The sequence below is a fragment of the Herpailurus yagouaroundi genome, unplaced genomic scaffold (genome assembly GCF_014898765.1).
Source record: "Herpailurus yagouaroundi ecotype Mexico unplaced genomic scaffold, PumYag 191, whole genome shotgun sequence".
NCBI lineage: Eukaryota > Metazoa > Chordata > Mammalia > Carnivora > Felidae > Herpailurus > Herpailurus yagouaroundi.
Genome location: NW_024412422.1, coordinates 5,570,044 through 5,588,661, shown reverse-complemented (window position 1 = coordinate 5,588,661; position 18,618 = coordinate 5,570,044). Strand labels below are relative to the sequence as shown.

Below are 18,618 nucleotides of genomic sequence, written 5' to 3'. Positions count from 1 at the left end.
ATGGCCTGCAATAAAGACATCTGCTTTAACTTTGGTTAACTTGGAATTTCCCAGACTTATTTTTATCAAGTAATTTTGTCTGTATGCCACAGAACATGTGGTAAGAGTCTTCAGACTTTCCTTGAGTAACACCAGGGTTTTAGTGTGTAGAATCTTGTGTGTGTGCGTGTGTGTGCGTGTGTGTGTGTGTGTCTGCTCAGGTTGGGGAAATGACTTGCACTGGTGTGGTGTTCTAGATTCTGATGGATCTGCTCTGTGCTTCCTTTCTTTCCACCTTCAAATACTTCCCTCCCATCCTCTTCCATGTAACTGGCGTTCCTGCTTCCCATCCAAGTGAACCGTGTCTCCACACCAGATTAGAGAGTGCCATATCTCTGCCTGAAACTGTAAATGGCTCCCCATTGCCTCTAGGATGAAGACCAAATACTTTACTGTGGCTGTGCTGCAGGCTTTACGATATGCTCTTCTGCCTATCTTCCCTGACACCTCGTCACTCTGGCTAAGCTGGCCTTTTTAAAGCTTCCTTGTTCTCTCTCACCTCTGTGCTTTTCCACATGTTCTTCTCTCTACCTGGAATACTCTCCAGGCTCCTTTTACTCACCTTTTGGGCGTCATCTGGGATGGCACCCCTCTAGGAGCTATCACCTGACTTCTCATGCTTCTCTTCTTTGCACTCACGATTCCCCTAGTTTCCCCCACCGAGCTTTATTGAGGCGTAACTGACAAATAGAAATATGTATTTAGATGTACAGCTTGATGTTTAGGTATACATCTACATTGTGAAATGATCACCACAGTCAAGCTGATATCTAGGCAATGATATTTTGGATATAACACCAAAACAAAGGCACGAAGCAAAAGCTGAAATAGACAGGTGGGTTGCATCAAAGCTAAAAAAGCTCCTGGACAGCAAAGGGAAGAAGGCAACCTCCAGAATGGGAGAAAATATTTGCAAACCATGTATCTGATTAGGGGTTAATATTCCAACATGTATGAGGAACTCATACAACTCAGTAGCAAAAAACCATGTAACCTGATTAAAAAATGGGTAGAGAAATATCTGAGTAGATATTTCTCAAAAGAAGACATACAAATGGCCGACAGATGTATGAAAAAGTATTCCGTCATCATCACCAATCCTCAGGGAAATGCAAATCAGAACCACAGTGAGATATCACTTCACACCTGTCAGGATATCTATTATCAAAAAGACCAAAGATAACAAGTGTTGGGGAGGATATGGAGAAAAGGGAACCTGTCTTTGTCCAGTGTTGGTATGGAATGGAAATTGGTGCAGCCACTATGCAAAACAGTATGGAAGTTCCTCCAAAAATAAACAATAGAACTACCATATGATCCAGCAATCCTACTTCTGGGTATGACTAGCTTTTTATACCATTTGTCACGTGGTATTTTTGTCTCTTTCCCACTAAGGGTGGAGTTTCATGAAGGCTTGACCAATTGTCTTGTTTCCCATTATAACCCTGGTGCCTAACACAACGCCTGATACAGAGTACTAAATGCACAGTAAATCTTTATTGAGATGAATAGATAAATGAGTGAGGCTCAAGGTCATGGACAATGCCTAAGACATTGATTCGACTCTGTAAAACTTTGCTAGGAATTCAAAGATTCCCAGGAATCTAGAAACTAAAAGCTAGGAACACAGCTGTTGTGTGAGATAGACTCATAGATTTCAGGAAATAGAGGACTGAAATGGGGATTTTTGGAGCATTTTATGGGAATATGGATGAGGGAGCAATTAAGTTGGCCGGGAGTTGGGGATTGGAGAAACTACAGGAGAGAAAGTAATACTTAACCTGGACTTTCAGGAGTGACTAAGCATTTGCCAGCCAGGAATCTAAGGATGGGGGAGTGGAGGAAGGATGCTTGACACAGAAGAACATGAAGATGAGGGTGTTGGTGGCACATTTGGGGACCAGTGAGTTGAATGCCTGCAGGGGTGAGACGAAGTCGGTATATCAGTTAGGGTGCTTTGGCCTCTGAGTAAAACAAAGTCCTGACAGTAGTGGTTCAAATATCAGGAAAAAATTACGTGGCGTCACGAGAAGTGAGGAGGGAGGTGGTTCCAGAGTGGCTCATCTGGCAGCAGAGTGTCACCAAGGAATTGTTTTTCCCATATTCCCATGTTGTCATTCCAGTGAATGAATTTGAGGCTGTGTTCTCCTCAGTTGACTTAAATCTCTGTTTTTAATCAGCAAGGGAAGTATTGCCCAGAAGCCCCATCGTAGGTCCCATTGGCCAGGCCTGTATCTTGTGCCTGATCAAGTTCCTGGAGAGGGACACATGCCCACCACAACTGATGTAGGCCCAGCAAGATTTACACCTGCTGAGATTTACCCACGACTGAGGAGGGGCATATGGCTGCTCAACACAGGAGCAAAATCAGGGTTCTTTTCACAAGAGATGGGAGGGTCAGGCAGCCAGTTTTGGCCACTGTGGGGGCCAGGAGCACCTGTGCTCTGTCCGGAGTCTCAACTACTACTCAGCTCCAGCGCCAAGGGTGGAGGCCTCGTGGGGCTAGAACTCGCAATGGAGAAAAAATTCCAGAACTGGAGATTACGTGGAATCTTACGATTTTTAAATGTTAGCAGCTAAGTTGTTTTTTGTTTTTTAGTGTTCTTATTTATTTGAGAGATAGTGTGTGCTCATACAAGCGAGCGGGGGAGGGGCAGAGGGAGAGAAGGAGAGAGGGAGCGAGAATCCAAAGCAGGCTTCGTGCCCAACACGGAACCCTGTGTGTCCAGGTATTTGTGTCCAGATGTGTATTCAGGTGTGTGTGTCCAGCTCTATGACTAAAGGCTTCCAGCTTCCTCAGGATACTCACATTGCTAATACCAGAGGCAACGGGAATCTTCATGGGTTTCCCACGTTCTTAGATCCTTCTCTTTCTGACTGCCTTTCTGAGGACTTCAAGCTCCAGCATCAGATGTGAAGACAATAGCCTTACAGCAACTGCTTAATCAGCCCTCACAATTGCATGAAGCTAATTCCTTGCAACAGATCCCTTTTGTTTTACATATATTTACATATAGCATGTACACGTATAAAATATGTATTATGTACATTTAAAATATATGTTATATACACACATGCTTTAAAAATATGAGAAAACTTATCTATCATCTCATGGTTTTGCTTCCCTGGTTGATCTCTTGATACAGGAGGATTTCCATTAGAATAACAACAGCAACTACAACAACAAAAAAGAAATACTTACAGAGTGTTTTTTTTTAAGTTTATTTTATTTATTTTGAGAGAGAGAGAGAGAAGAAGCAGGAGAGGAGCAGAGAGAGAGAGAGAGAGATACAAAATCCCAAACAGCTCTGCACTGTCAGCACAAAGCCTGATGTGGGGCTCGAACTCACAAACCATGAGATCAAGCTGAAGTCAAGAGTTGGATGCTTAACCCACTGAGCCACCCAGGCGCCAGAATTGTGGAGTGGCTTTTTTTTTTAATGTTTATTTATTTTTGAGACACAAAGAGAGAGCACAAGTGGGGGAGGAACAGAGGGAGAGGGAGACACAGAATCCGAAGCAGGCTCTGGGCTCTGAGCTGTCAGCACAGAGCCCAACGCAGGGCTTGAACCCATGAACGTGTGAGATCATGACCTGAGCCGAAGTCTGACGTTGAACCGACTGAGCCACCCAGGCTCAGTGCTTTTTAAATGTTAGTATTGTGCAAAGTACTTTATGTATATTGTCTTATTTAATCCTCACAATCATTCTACAAGCAAGGGGTATTATTCCCATTTTACATGCACGGGGCATGGGTTTAGCAAAGTCGAGTCACTTGACTGCCCTCATAGAGCTACAGGCAGAACATGATGCTAATCTGGGTTTGTCTGACTCCAAAGCCTGGGCTTTAAACCATTGTACCATACTGCTTCTGTTAAATACAAATTCTAGTCAGACTTCACAGTAGGAATATAGTTTATGGATATTCTAAAGTGTGAACATTGGAGTCCCCTCAACTGCAGAGGAAAAGAAGAGAGTGTGCTTGCTTTGGAAATAGGATGTGCCTTGAAGGTCATGATGTCTTTGAGAGTCTGGTTTAGAGGCAAGTGTGGTGTTTTGTTCACTCATGAAAATAGGCCCCCTGCTTGATCTCCTTCTGGAAGCCATTCACGTTCTTTGAACAAACTATGGTATGTGCACCACTGGTTATGCACAGGATGACTTTAGGTATCACTGAACATTGCATACAGTTAAATCACGTAGTTATTCTCCTTTCAAATGACTTGCCTACTGATTATAGAGGCAAGAAAATATTAGCACAGTACTAATATGTTTCTAACACCTCTCTAACATTGGCTAGTCTACCTTTGAACAGGAAAAGAAAGCAGGGCATAGCCTGAGAGTCTCCAGTGGGCAACCCTACCTATAGAGAATTTACTAGCATCAGTTACATTTGCTTTATCTTTTTGCAGTTACCTTCTAAGAATGGCAAGGAATAGTGTTTTTTTTTTTTTTTATGTCATATGCTAGAATTTTTAAGTTAGAATTTTACTAAAAAGATGTGAGTCAATTTAAGGAAATACTGTAATAGTGCCCGTGGTTTTTGGTGAGCATTAAGGTGGTAAAAAGACTGTGCAGTGGTTGGCTCAACATGGACAACCAATCCAGTGATATTGTTTTTATTGTTCTATTCTTATTGATGTGTCTAGGCCCACTTCAAATCCATCATAGTAGCTGCTCAATTAAGTATTTGTTGAATGAATGAATGAATGAATGCATGCATGCATAAGTCCTTCAAGAAGTCTTCTCAGCCCCTGCCAGCTTTAGGGATTCTTCCCATCTGGTAACTCACAACACTTATGGGGCTTGTACTCATTCAGTGAGCATTCAATGTGTAGGTGTGCCTGGTAACAAAAATGTCACAGCTGAATACCGGGCATTTTAATGAGTATATCATGTGACAATGCTTATATATTTTATAAAATTTGTATGGTAATATGTACTTTTTCATGTGTAGGCTCTGTTTTCCATATTCTAACCATAAAGCCAAGGTCCAAATGATGTACTGAGAACATTAAAGAAAATAGACTGAGAAAAGAAAAATAAAACAAAACTGAAATGATGATACAGCTAGACCTGTCCAGTATGGTAGCCACTGGTCACATGTGGCAGTTGAACACATGAGATGCAGGTAGTCTCAATTAAGATGTGCCTTGAATGTAAGTTGCACACTGGGTTTCGAAGATAGTATGAACAAAGAATATAAGATACCTCATTTATACTTCTATGTATTGTAACATGTTGTAATTATATTTGGGATGTATTGGGGTAAATGAAATATATTATTAAAATGAATCCCATCTATTTCTTTTTACTTCTTTAACATGGCCAGTAGAAAATGTACAATTACAGATGTGGCTCACATTCACTTCCTGTTGGACAGTGCTAATAGCTAGACTGCTAGGCCCAAAAGGGTAGACTCCTTCTTTTCTTGTTTTACCGCTGTGTTCCCAGATTCTAGCACAATACCTGGACATAGCCAGTGTTTAGTAAGCTTTTATTAAGCCACACTGGACATGTGAATAATGTAATGGGGTGATATTGTGATTCATAACAGCAAATATTTATTTGGTCTTGGTCCCAGTTGCCAGCACTGAGCTCCTAAAAACCCTTGCAATTTGCTAAGAGGAAAGCCATTATGGCGTCTTTTGTTATGTTAATAAGTGACTTGGGACCCTGCCTAAGGATGAGGGCTGGTTGCTGGGAGAACCAACCTAGTGATTGGCGGGTCCTAAGTTTAAAAGTCTCACCCCCATCTCTGGGCGTGGGAGAAGAAAGGGGCAGGAGGTTGAATCAGTTGCCAGTGGCAATGATTTTATCAATCTTGACTATGTAATTAAGCCTCCATAAAGACTCAGAAGGACAGGGCTCAGAGAACTTCTGGGTTGGTGAACATGTGGACATTCGTGGAGAATGGTGCCCTTGGAGAGGGTATGGAAGCTCCTCGACCTCTCCCCATACCTTGCCATATGCATCTCTTCTATCTGGCCGTTTCTGAGTTATATCCTTTCATAATAAACTGGTAATCCAGTAAGTAAAATGTTTCTCTGAGTTCTGTGAGCTGCTCCAGCAAATTAGTTGAACTTCTGATTTATAGCCAGTGGGTCGGAAGTACAGGTAACAATCTGGGCTAGTGACTGGTGTCTAAAGTGGTTGGGGGCAGTGAACCCTTAACTTCCAGGTCCTGGGAATCCTTTTTAAAAGACATAGGGGCTTCTGGGGAGCCTGGGTGGCTCGGTCAGTTAAGTGACCGACTTCAGCTCAGGTCAAGATCTCACAGTTCCTGAGCCCCGCGTTGGGCTCTGTGCTGACAGCTTGGAGCCTGGAGCCTGCTTTAGTCAGATTCTGTGTCTCCCTCTCTCTCTGCCCCTCCCTCACTTGTTCTCTCTCTCTCTCCCTCAAAAATAAGTAAACATTGAAAAAAAAAAAGTCATAGAGGCTTCTTCAACAATTAGTTTAGTATACAACTATCATTGCTATTTTTCACACTTATTTTTTTCTGCAAGTCTTCAAGAACTCTACTTTTTTTTTAAGTGCCTCAGATAATGATTTAATTTAGATTTAACAAGCCAGTTATTGCAGGTCAATTAAGTGCCACTTTATGATTTAAAACCTATTTATTCAGATTAACAACCATTAAATGGTTTTATTACACCTCTTTTTGGTTAATATTATTTAAAACTGTTTTCAGTTATTTAAAACATCATTTCACATTCATGGGCACTTAAAATAAATCTTTTAAAATCAAGATGATCTTTTTTTTTAAATCTCTTTGGTCATTTGTAACCTGATTTATTACAGAAGAAGGCACAGATATAATTTACTAAGAAGCGAAATAAGCAAAATATATGTAAGGGTTCTACAGACAATTAATATAAGGTGACTAGTAAGTAGACAGAGTTGACTGAGCAGTGAGCTCATATTTAAATATTAGTATTTTTTAAATAACAGCTTTATTGAGCATCCTTTCAAAGTATACAATTCAGTGGTTTTTAGTATGTTATGGAGTTCTGCAACACTTACCATTTTCAATTCCAGAGCATTCCCTTCACTCCCAAAAAGGAAATCCCTTATCTATTCTGGACATTTCATATAGTTGGAACTGTACAATATGTGACCTTCTGTGTCTGGCTTCTTCACCAAGCATAATGTTGTAGCATGGGTCAGTATTTCCTTTGGATTTCTGAAGAATATTTTGTTGTGTGGGTATACCACATTTGTTTATCCACTCATCAGCTAATGAACATTTGGGTTGTCAAAAAGTAATGCTTTATAAAAATTACACACTTTATAACAAAAATTTCACATGATGTATATGTGTACTAATAATGATCACTAATATTTGTCAAGCATTTATGTACCACCTCTTCTAAATGCTTGTATGTTTTAGCATATTTTATATTCATAAAACCCTATGGAGGGTGGTGGTCACCATGACCTCCATTATTCTTATGGGGAAATTGGGAAGTAGGAAGATTAAGTTATCTGTCTCAAGATAAACACCTAGTCTGTTATTCAAACCCAAGGAAGTCTGACCGCAAAGCCTGTACTTTACTTTTCATCGACAAAATTATTATACAATAAAGCTGACTTTTTTGGGAGGGGTGCACAGTTTCATGAATGTTAATACATATAAATGCGTGTAACCACCACCACAGTCAGAGAACTATTCCATAATCTGAAAATACTCTTGTGTCCCATCCTGACTCATCCTAACAGGGAGAGGACGTGACCACTAGTTGACCTGAGAACTAGACCTGGGCAACTGGAGACCCCTTACCTCTTCCTCTGTCCTTGAAATGTGAGTTCCACCCACCATTCCCACAGTAAAAGCCATTTTGAAAAACATAGACTATGTGGACCAAATCTGTCACTGAATCTTATAGTTAAGGCCTCTGTATAAACTTTTAAGGTTTTGGTGGCTAGTGTAGGGATCTACTTGGCTTGGGGCCACCCAGAACAAGCCTCCTAAGTGAGTTCCCTCACTTACTAAACATGCCACCTGCCACCAGACAATCTAGAGTGTCTGCCTCTTTAGCCTCTCCTTGTCCCCTGTGTCCAGGGACCAGTTTGCCAACCAAAACTAAAACTAACCCCATGGCACCCACTGATCTGTCCTCCATTCTGTAGCTTGTTGGTTTGTTTGTTTTCAGAGACTGTCATGCAAATGGAATCGTATACTAGGTAACTTTTGAGACTGTCTTGTTTCACTCACCATAATGCCCTTTAGATTCATGCAAGTTGTTACAGATACCAATAGTTCATTCCTTTTTCATTGCTGAGTAGGATTCCATTGTGTGTCTGTGCCACGGTTTGTTTATCCAGCCACTTAAAAACAATTTTTATTTTTTTATTTTTATTTTTTTTTTTAAATTTTTTTTCAACGTTTATTTATTTTTGGGACAGAGAGAGACAGAGCATGAACGGGGGAGGGGCAGAGAGAGAGAGGGAGACACAGAATCGGAAACAGGCTCCAGGCTCTGAGCCATCAGCCCAGAGCCCGACGCGGGGCTCGAACTCACGGACCGCGAGATCGTGACCTGGCTGAAGTCGGACGCTTAACCGACTGCGCCACCCAGGCGCCCCTTAAAAACAATTTTTAATTGAGGTGTAACACTCAAACAGAAAGTACACAAATATATGGATATAGATTGGTGAATTCATGAACCCACCCACGTAATCACCTCCCATATTAAGAGCTAGAATCTTGCCTGTGCCCTAGCCATGCCTCTGTGCCCTCTTCCAGGTAACTTTCTGTTTTTACTTATGTTTTTATCTCCATAGGCTATTTTGGCCTGTTTTTGAACTTTATAGAAATGGACTCCTACGAAATTTGCTCTTTTATCTGGGTTCTTTTGGCCAATATTATGTTTGTGAATCTTACTCATGTAGCTTTGGTTTATTCTCTTTTTTTCTAGAAAAATATAGAGGTTTATTTATAATTGTTATGAAGTTGAACTGCTGAAACATGTTAACTGAAACATTTTGACTTGCATTAATGCTTTATGTCCCCGCATTTATATTAAAAATTCACAGAAAATGAAAATGGAAAAACTGCCAATACCTGATTTCTGTCCCCTATTTTTCCACTTGGAATCATATACTTTGGTACCTTTTGACTCCATGGGAAAAAAATATCTAACGTTCAGAACTACCAATAACTGGAAGAAGAGAATTTTTTTTTTTTTAAAGAATGAAATGTTTTCCATCATAGTGGATTCTTAAGCATGTTCTCCACGTATGTGGCATGCTAGCTGCGTGGCTTTGGGCATAATTGTTACATGTTTGGCATGGGTGACACACAGGTTGGTGTCTTCAAAAAGGCCCACCAGAAGGCCTCACATGCCTCCTATAAAGCACCAATAGCTGTGCTTTGGAAGCGCAGATCTGTTTTGAAGTCTTGAGCAATTTCTTGCACCAGATGCTGGAAAGGATGTTTGCAGAGCAGAAGTTCAGTGGACTTCTGATAATGTCTTATTTTGTGGAGTGCCACAGTACCAGGCCAGTTACGATGAGGTTTCTTCACCCCTCCAGTAGAGGGTGCACTCTTACGAGTGGCTTTTGCAGCTAGTTGCTTCCTCGGTGCTTTATCACCAGTAGATTTATAGGCAGACTGCTTTGTACAAGCCCTGGTATAGAGACCTTACCCTCTTTTTTTGTCTGGAGCTCAGTGAGCTAGAGGCGCTGGCATTAGATAACCATGGCAGTGTGGTGGTGTCAGTTAACCGCTGTAGTTTATTCTTAATGCTCCATAATATTCCGTTTTAGAATATATCACAATGTATTTCTTCATGCTGCTGCTGATGGACATTTGGGTTGTTTCTGGTTTGGGGCTATTTTGAGAAGTGGATTTGCTGGATGATAGGGTATGTGTATGTTCAGCGATTTTAGATGATACCAAACACTTTTCCAAAGTGAATGTATCAATTTTCATTACACTTATACTGAAGGAGAATTGTAGTTACTCTGTTTCTTTAACAACACTTGATATTGTCATTTTAAAAGGATTAAACTATTTTGGCATGTATACAGTGGTGTCTTATTGAAATTTTCATTTGCATTTCCCTAATGAATAATGATATTGAGCACTTTGTATTTCCTGATTATATATTCTTTGTGAGGTGTCTGTTCAAGTTTTTTGCCCATTAAAAAAAACTGGGCTGTCTCTTTTGTCAATTTGTATATTTGTGTATATTCTGGCTATGAGTCTTTTGTAGTTATGGGTATTGCAGATATCTTCCCCTACTCTGTTTGCCCCTTCATTTTCTTCTTGTTGAGGTGTTTTGTTTTTTTAATTGTGGTAAAATACAAATACATATAATTTATTATTTTTTGCTGTTTTAAAGCATACAATTGAGTGTCTTCATGTGCATTTATTATGTTGCTTAAGCATATCACCACCATCTGGTTCTAGAACTTTTCATCACTCCAAGAGGAAATCTACTAAGCAGCCACTCCCCATTCTTCATCTCCCCCCCCTTCCCTGCCAATCACTAATCTACTTTCTGTCTGTATAGATTGTCTGTTTTGTACATTTCCTATAAATAGAATCACACAATATGTGACCTAGTGTGTCCGGCTGCTTTCACTTAGCATACTGGTTTTTAGGTTTATCTAAGTTGTAGCATGGATTAGTACTCAGTTCTTTTGTGAGTCATTAGGGAAATATGAATCAAAACCATAAGGAGATACCATTGCACATCCACTTGGATGACCATAATAGAAAGAAAGAAAAACAAATAGTGAAAGGGAAGAACAAGTGCTGGTGAGGATGTGAAGAAATTGGAAACTTTGTATATTCCTGGTAGGCACAGCCACTGAGGAAAACAGTTCAGCAGTTCCTCAATATCTTATTGGTGAATTTAATGAACAGAAGTTCTTAATTTTAATGACATCAAATTTAAGGATAATTTAAATTGGAAAGTGTTTTATAGGTCCTGTGGAAACAATCTTCACCTATTCTAGGTTTGTCTTTCAGAAGCTTTATTGTTGTATCTCTACATTTAAGTCTACCATCCACCTGGAATTTATTATTGTATGTAATTTGTGAGGCAAGATTCTTCCCCCCACCCCAGTGTGGATTTCCATCAACTGAGTTTTCAAAAATAATGTCTTTCCCTACTGCACTTCAATAATGTCTCTTGTAAATCAGGATAAATCAGGGTAAATCTTGGAGTGATGAAGAGTTCCAGAAACATATTATAGGTTTCTGGACTCTGTATTCTCTTCCACTGAGCTCTTTGTTTCACCTTGCACCATTACCCCACTGTCTTAATTATTGTAGCTTTATCATAATTGTTTTCTAAAGTTTTTATTTATTTATTTAATCTCTACACCCAACATGGTGCGTGAACTCACAAACCTGAGATCAGGAGTCATGGACTCTTCCAACTGAGCCTGCCAGGCATCCCTATCATAATTCTTAACATCTGGAAGCTTGAATTTTCCAATCTTGACATCATCAAGATTGTCACGGATATTCTTGGACCCTTGTTATTTCCATGTAAATTATAGAATTAACCTATCAATTCCAACAAAAAAAGAAACCTGTTGGGATTTTGACTGGGGTTTTGTTAAATCTGTAGCTTAATTTAGGGAGAATGACTTTACAATGTTGAGTCTTCTAATCCATGAACATTATTTATTTCTGCATTTATTTACGTCTCGTATCAGTCAGGGTTCAGTGAAGAGACAGAAACCAGGCCAGTAATTTGAACAGGGGAAAGTTAATATGAAAATGTGTTAGCTAGTACAACTAGTAAAAAGGTGGGTAGCTAGTTCAGACGGTAGAGGGTAACTCTAAAGAGCACAGAAGAGCGACTGGAGAAAGCAGTGAATAAGTGAAGACACTTGGAGACTTAGAAGGACCCCCCCTCCTCATTGCCAAAGCTGAGATTCGGACCCTTTGGAGGTGTGGCTGCCGTGGAAACATACAGTCCATTAATGATGGAGAACAGGAAGGTGTGGCTGCAGCCGACCTGCAGGTGTGGTTTTAACTGGGTAGAGGGAAGGAGGAGGAAGTTGCCAGAGGCATGGGCTGAACAGCTGGTTCTGCAGGACTTGTGATGTGGTGGGTAGCAGTGGTGGAAATGGGCATCCTTAACTCATTCCCAGCCTCAGAGAAGACATTTTCTTTTTTTTTTTTTTTTTTTTTTTAACGTTTATTTATTTTTTTGGGACAGAGAGAGACAGAGCATGAACGGGCGAGGGGCAGAGAGAGAGGGAGACACAGAATTGGAAACAGGCTCCAGGCTCTGAGCCATCAGCCCAAAGCCTGACACGGGGCTCGAACTCACGGACCGCGAGATCGTGACCTGGCTGAAGTCGGACGCTTAACCGACTGCGCCACCCAGGCGCCCCCAGAGAAGACATTTTCAATATGTCACCATTATGTATGATGGCTTTGGTTGTTTTGTAGCTATTCCTTATCAAACCTGACTTAGATTGTTAAAATTAAGCAGTAAGTGAGTATTTGACTCTTTTTTTTTTTTTTAAATTTTTTTTTTAAGGTTTTATTTTTTTTGGGAAAAGAGAGAGACAGCGTTTAAAGGGGGGAGTGGCAGAGAGAGAGGGAGACACAGAATCGGAAACAGGCTCCAGGCTCTGAGCCATCAGCCCAGAGCCCGACGAGGGGCTCGAACTCACGGACCGAGAGATTGTGACCTGGCTGAAGTCGGACGCTTAACCGACTGCGCCACCCAGGCGCCCCTATTTGACTCTTTTCAAATGCTTTTCCTCAACTATTGAGAGGAACCTTTTTTTTCTTAATTTTTTTTTTTTTTTTTTTGGTCCTTCGTTCATTAATATTGAGGGTCTTAGTGATTTCAGACATAAAACAAACTTTGTACTCTTGGGATAAACCAAAGTTGGTCACGATATAACATCCTTTTTATGTAAGTACTGCATTTGATTTCACAATATTTTGTTTGGGAGTTTTGTATCCGGGTATGTGAAAGAGATTGGACTGTAATTTTCTTTTCTTGTAATTTACTTGTCAGGTTTTGGTATCTGGGTGTTTGTAGCAAGGTCATGCTGACCTCAAAAAATGAATCGAGAAATGTTTCATCTTTTTATATTTCCTAGTAGAGGTTGTGTATGTCAGTGTTACATGTTTTTTAAACGCTTGGAAGAACTCACCAGTGAAGATACCTGGGCCTGGAGATTTCTTTGTGGGAGTGTTAATTACAGATTCAATGTCTTTAATAGATACAGAAGTATTCAGATTTTTTATTTTTCTTCGTGTCAGTTTTGGTAGGGTGTGTTCTTCTAGCTTGTATGGTCCCATCTACATCGTCAAATTCTTTTGACATAATGTTGTTTATAGTACTCTATCCTTAATATTAACGATGGTAAGATTAAAAATAATATTATCTTTTCAATGCCCATAAGCTCTTACTTGGCACTTATCAATTTTTATTAGCCTTTTTGAAGAACCAATTTTGAGTTTTCTTGATTTTCTCTATTGCAAGTTTCCTTTTTATTTCATTGATTTTTGCTTTTATCTCCATTATTTTCTTCCTCCTAGTTTCTTGAGTTGATTTATTGTCCTTTTTTTAACTTCTTGAGATGGATATTTATATTATTGATTAACATCCTTGTTTCTTTTCTGGGAGATCCATTTCAAGCCTTAAGTGTTTGTTTAACAAGGGCATTAGCTACTTTCCATACTTTCTATCTTATTCCTAATAAAGTATTCCTAATTTCCTTTGTGATTTTTTTCCTTTTTAAAAAATATTCATTTTTGAGAGAGAGAGAGAGAGAGAGAGAGAACGAGAACGAGGCAGGGGGCAGGGAGAGAGGGGGAGGGAGGATCCAAATGGGCTCTCTGCTGACACCAGAGGGCCTGATGTGAGGCTTGAACTCACAAACCCCGAGATCATGCCTTGAGCTGAAGTTGGACACTTAACTGACAGAGCCACCCAGGTGCCCCTTGTGACTTTTTTTCTTAATTTCCGAGCAGCCTTTAAAAGATTTTTAAGTTATCATTATTGATTCCTCCATAATTACATTGTAGTAAGAATATATATTCTGAATGATATTCATCTTTGCTATTTGTTTACATTTGTTTTATGACCCAGTTTTCTAGTCATTTTGGGCCAATGTTCCATGTGCACTTGAAAGAATGTGTCTTCTATTATCATTGGGTGCAATGGATGTTTTCCACGGACTTATCCTGTTTCATTAATCCCTTTTTTTTTTTTAATATTTATTTATTTTTGGGAGACAGAGAGACAGAGTGCAAGCAGGGGAGGGGCAGAGAGAGAGACACACACACAGAATCCGAAGCAGGCTCCAGGCTCTGAGCTGTTAGCACAGAGCCCGCCGCAGGGTTCAAACCCACAAAGCGAGAATCATGACCTGGGTTGAAGTCAAATGTTCAACCGACTGAGCCACCCGGGTGCTCCCCCCCCCCCCACGTTTTTTTTAAAGCTGTGTCCAGTCTCTTGCTAAACAGTCCAATGTCAAACAAGTCAGGTTCATTAATCGTGTTGCTTAGATCTTTATACTCCTACCAATTTTTTTGTCTGCTTGTTTTATTAGCTCCTGAGAGAGGTTGTTAAAATATTCTACTATTATGGATTTGTCTACTTTTCTTTTTAGATTTTTGATTTGTATATTTTGAAAGTATGCCATTACGTGCTTATGAATATAAAATTGTTATATCTTCCTGGTGGATTAACCTTTTTACTGGAGTTTTCCTCTTTCTATCTAGTTATGCATCTTGCCTTCAAGTTCACTTGATTTGATATTAGTATAACTATATCGCCTTTCTTTTAGTTAGTGTTTTATTTTTTTTCTTCCTTTTACTTTCAACCTTTTTGTGTCCTTATGTTTAGGGTGTATCTCATATGAGCAGCATACAACTATTTCATTCTGATATAGTCTGACACAGTAGGTCTATTAATTGGAATATTTGGTCTATTTACATGTAATATAATCACTGATATATTTGGTTTTATATCTATAATATTACTATTCTTTCTGTTTCTACTCCCCTTCCCCCTTTTTAATCTTAATTTGGATCAATCAAAAAAAAAACTTTTAAATTAAACCAGTTTTTCTTTATTAACTTATTACTTATACCTTATTTTAGTAATTACTCTGGAAATCAAGACATTCCTTCTTTGCTTATTTGAGTCTAATGTAAATTAGTATTTTTACCACTTGCCAGAAATTCTAGGGCTTATTATACTCTATCTTCTTTCTGCCTTTTGTGTTTTTAATTGTATTCACTTAAATGTGCATGCACTTAAGAAACCATAGGATGGGCACCTGGGTGGCTCAGTTAGTTGAGTGTCCCCACTTTTGATTTTGGCTCAAGTCATGATCCCAGGGTTGTGGGATTGAGCCCTGCATCGGGCTCTGTGCTGAACATGGAGCCTGTTTGAGATTCTCCACCCCCACCTCTCTCTCTCTAGCTCCCTCCCCCTCTCCCTCTGCCCCTTCCCTGCTCATGCTCACTCTCTCTAAAATAAATAAAATGGGAAAAAAATCCCACAGGGAATTCTTGTTAATATTTTCCATATTCATTTAGATTTACCTCATACATATTTTTTCTGTTGCTCATTAGTCTTTCCTACATTTCTGTCTGGGATCATATTCCTTTTGCCTATAGAACCCTCTTTAGTATTGTTTATTTCACTTGTATCTTCTGGTGGCAAATTCTATCCTTTTTAATGTGTTTGAAAATATCTTTATTTCACTTTCCTCCTCGAAGGTTATTTTCAGGATGTGTAGAATTCTAACTTGGACATCATTTCCTTTCATTGCCTTTTTGCTTCTATCAAGTCCGTTGAGAAGTCAGGTCTCGTATCGTTGCTTTCATTCTAGACTGCTTACCTAATACAGCACAAATGGGGGGAAATTGGCACAGTGTTTTTGGATCACTTCCCATTACTTCCTTTCCTGGGAAGGAATTGTTTTGGACCTTCAACTCCTAGCTGTTCTGACATCCCCAAATACTAGTTTTTGTCTCCTGCCCTCCTGAAGCATCCTAACCACTCTGATGGCTTCTATGCCTTTTAGCAGCTGCCCTCTGCCCTGCTTCGGAGCTTCTCTCCCCATGATGCTTAAGAGTCATCAGTGCCCCAAGGGAAAAGGTGATGTGCCCAATGTCAGGTGCATCTCACTGAACTTCCTTTCTTTCCAGGATTTTTGTACAGCAAGTCTTGGAGGCACCCTGGGGCTTTCAAATAGAATTTTTGTGTGTTTGTGTTCAATCTGGCTTTTCTGGTTTTATGTGGTGGGAATGTTGGTCTGCTCTATTACTCCATCACAGGTGCACTTGAAGGTTCCATAATTGTTTTCTTCTGAATGCTTTCTCTTACACACTCTGCATTTTATTTATGGTTTCTCTTTTCTGCATGTTTCTTCCCAAGGCTGCTGGTCTTGCAAAACAGGCTGTGTGTTCAGTTAATTGGTGTCTCCCGTGGCTGTGCAACATGGTGGCCCTGCAGTTTACCCTGTAAAGCCCAGCATGACTTGGGCCCTAGCTTACCGCCTCAGTGCCACATTCTGTCCTGTCACCATTAGGAAATATGCTTACAACCCAGAATGGGCAAGAGAGAGAGATCTTCTTCAGGGAGGCCTTGCTTAATGCCTCGGCCAGGTGGTTTTAGAGAACTCTCATTAATGCCCTACATCATTTCTTTTTAGCTCTCCTCACAAATGTAATTTTCCATTGATTTGTGGGATTGGCTGAGTAATTTATCTTTTCCCCTCCAGAATGTGGTTGGAGCCATGAAGACAGTGACCTTGTCAGTGTCATTTACACGGTATCACCAGTGTCCATCATAGTGCCCAATACACATTTACTGAATTAACTTGAAGCTTGTAATGATAGGAGATGAGGAGGAGGGGATGAGAATTAACAGTCACTAAAATTTGACTATTTATCACCTTATTTAGTTTTGGCCTTACCTCCTGGAGGCAGACAGTGTTGCTGTCTTGCATTGAGTAAACCATGGCTCAGAAATTCTGTTATTTTCCTAAAGTCACACCTTTGCTAAGTGCCTGATCTAGAATTCAATCCCAGGACTTACTGGTTCAAAAGGAACCCCGACTCTGGATTGTTAAATACTTCTCAGCCTTCCATGCTTTTTGTATTTCTTTACTGACTTTTCAATCTTTATCTGATACTCATAGAATGCTAGGTTATGTCAAGGGCTTTTTTCTGAAAATACAGGAAAACATCAAGAAGAGAAGCTGACAGTTTTTTTCTGTTACTTCAAAAACAGAATGACATGCCTTTTATATTTCCCTGGAAAGATTATGTGGGTCAATCTAGATTGGTGGGTAAACTTCCCTCAAATGGCCCACTTGAGGAGGAAACATTAATTTGTTTAACTTCAGTTACAAAGAAGTACCTAGAGTCATAGCAATAACTATTATTTATTGAGCACCTATTGTGTGCTATGCATTACAATGGGCACAACCCATACCTTCTCTTCAATCACTAAAACAGCCCTGGAAAGTAGTTATTGTTATTTCATATTGTACAGATTTGGAAACTGTGACTCAGAGAAGTAAGGAAACTTGCCTTTACGAAGTTTTAGATCTAGAATTTGAACTCCTTTGTGGACTTCCATAAAGACTGCTTATCATTACATACGCTGCTCAAGGCATCAAGCCTGGAACACAGAAGGGGCTTAATAAATGTTTGCTTTTTTCAGGTTAGTAATGATATGGTGAGCCTCTGAGGAAAAGGTCACAAAGTATTATAATGAAGCTTCCTTGTGTCTTGCCAGGGAATGTGAACAGCATCTCCAAATTGACCCCTTGGAAAGCCCCAGAGCTTCTGAGTCATGACAGCTTCCAAGTGTCAGGTAAGGATCATATTGGTCTCAACTGCAGGCTGTACTCTGCTCTTTGCCACCAATATTTTCTGGTTGCAGATGTTATTGATCTGACAGTTTATTTCCCGAGACACATTAGTTCAAACTGATGTGATATGAAAGTCTCATCCTAAGGAAATTGGCCTTGTGAACGGTTATCCTCTGGGAAGAGCATGCTGCACTTATGACTTGACTAATATGATGAAGAAGCTGCAGATACAATTAGCGGGCCTGGTTGGTGATTCTCCAGTAATGATGTTTGGGGTATATTATTGGTTTAGCTGTAATTGAGCTTAAGATGATCTGAAAAGCTCTAAACTGGTGTGAAAGTCATTCACAGCTTTGGCTCAGTGTAATGTTCATGCACGAGAGTGGGGAGGGGGGCTGCTGATGACATTTGGGTGTGCAGAGACTGGGGGGTGCGTCCCTGGACAACTGTGGCTTGTCTTTCAAATTCTGTTTTCTTTTAGTCTATCACTAGTAAGATGAAGACTTCTTCATAATCTTCTGCCCACTCCCAAATCCCATCCCCATCCTTATCATTTGGAACTTACTACACATTATCTAACTCTCTTCTTTCTCATGCAAGTATAATTTGTCTGGTGTACATTAAAGTCATCTTTATTAGTCAAGATAGTTAACCTTAGCTGCCATAATAGACAAGACCAAGTGGTTGAGCATCACGAAAGTATATTTCTTGGTAAGAGAAAGCCTTGGTCATGGGTTGGGGAAGGCTATCCTCCAT

General features: G+C 39.9%; 1 protein-coding gene and 1 pseudogene across 2 annotated transcripts in view; one reads left to right on the top strand and one right to left on the bottom strand.

Moving 5' to 3' along the window:
• SUDS3 (SIN3A corepressor complex component SDS3) overlaps window positions 1–17,862 on the top strand; it is a 148,728-nt gene extending 130,866 nt beyond the window's left edge. For both annotated transcript variants that reach the window (XM_040443753.1, XM_040443758.1), the window contains exon 13: window positions 17,787–17,862. In XM_040443753.1, coding sequence (XP_040299687.1) covers window positions 17,787–17,847 — 61 coding nt within the window. In that variant the 3' untranslated portion in view covers window positions 17,848–17,862. The remainder of the gene's footprint in view (window positions 1–17,786) is intronic.
• On the bottom strand, window positions 9,114–14,394 carry LOC121010259 (histone H3.3C-like; annotated as a pseudogene).
• Window positions 17,863–18,618: the final 756 nt, after the last annotated feature.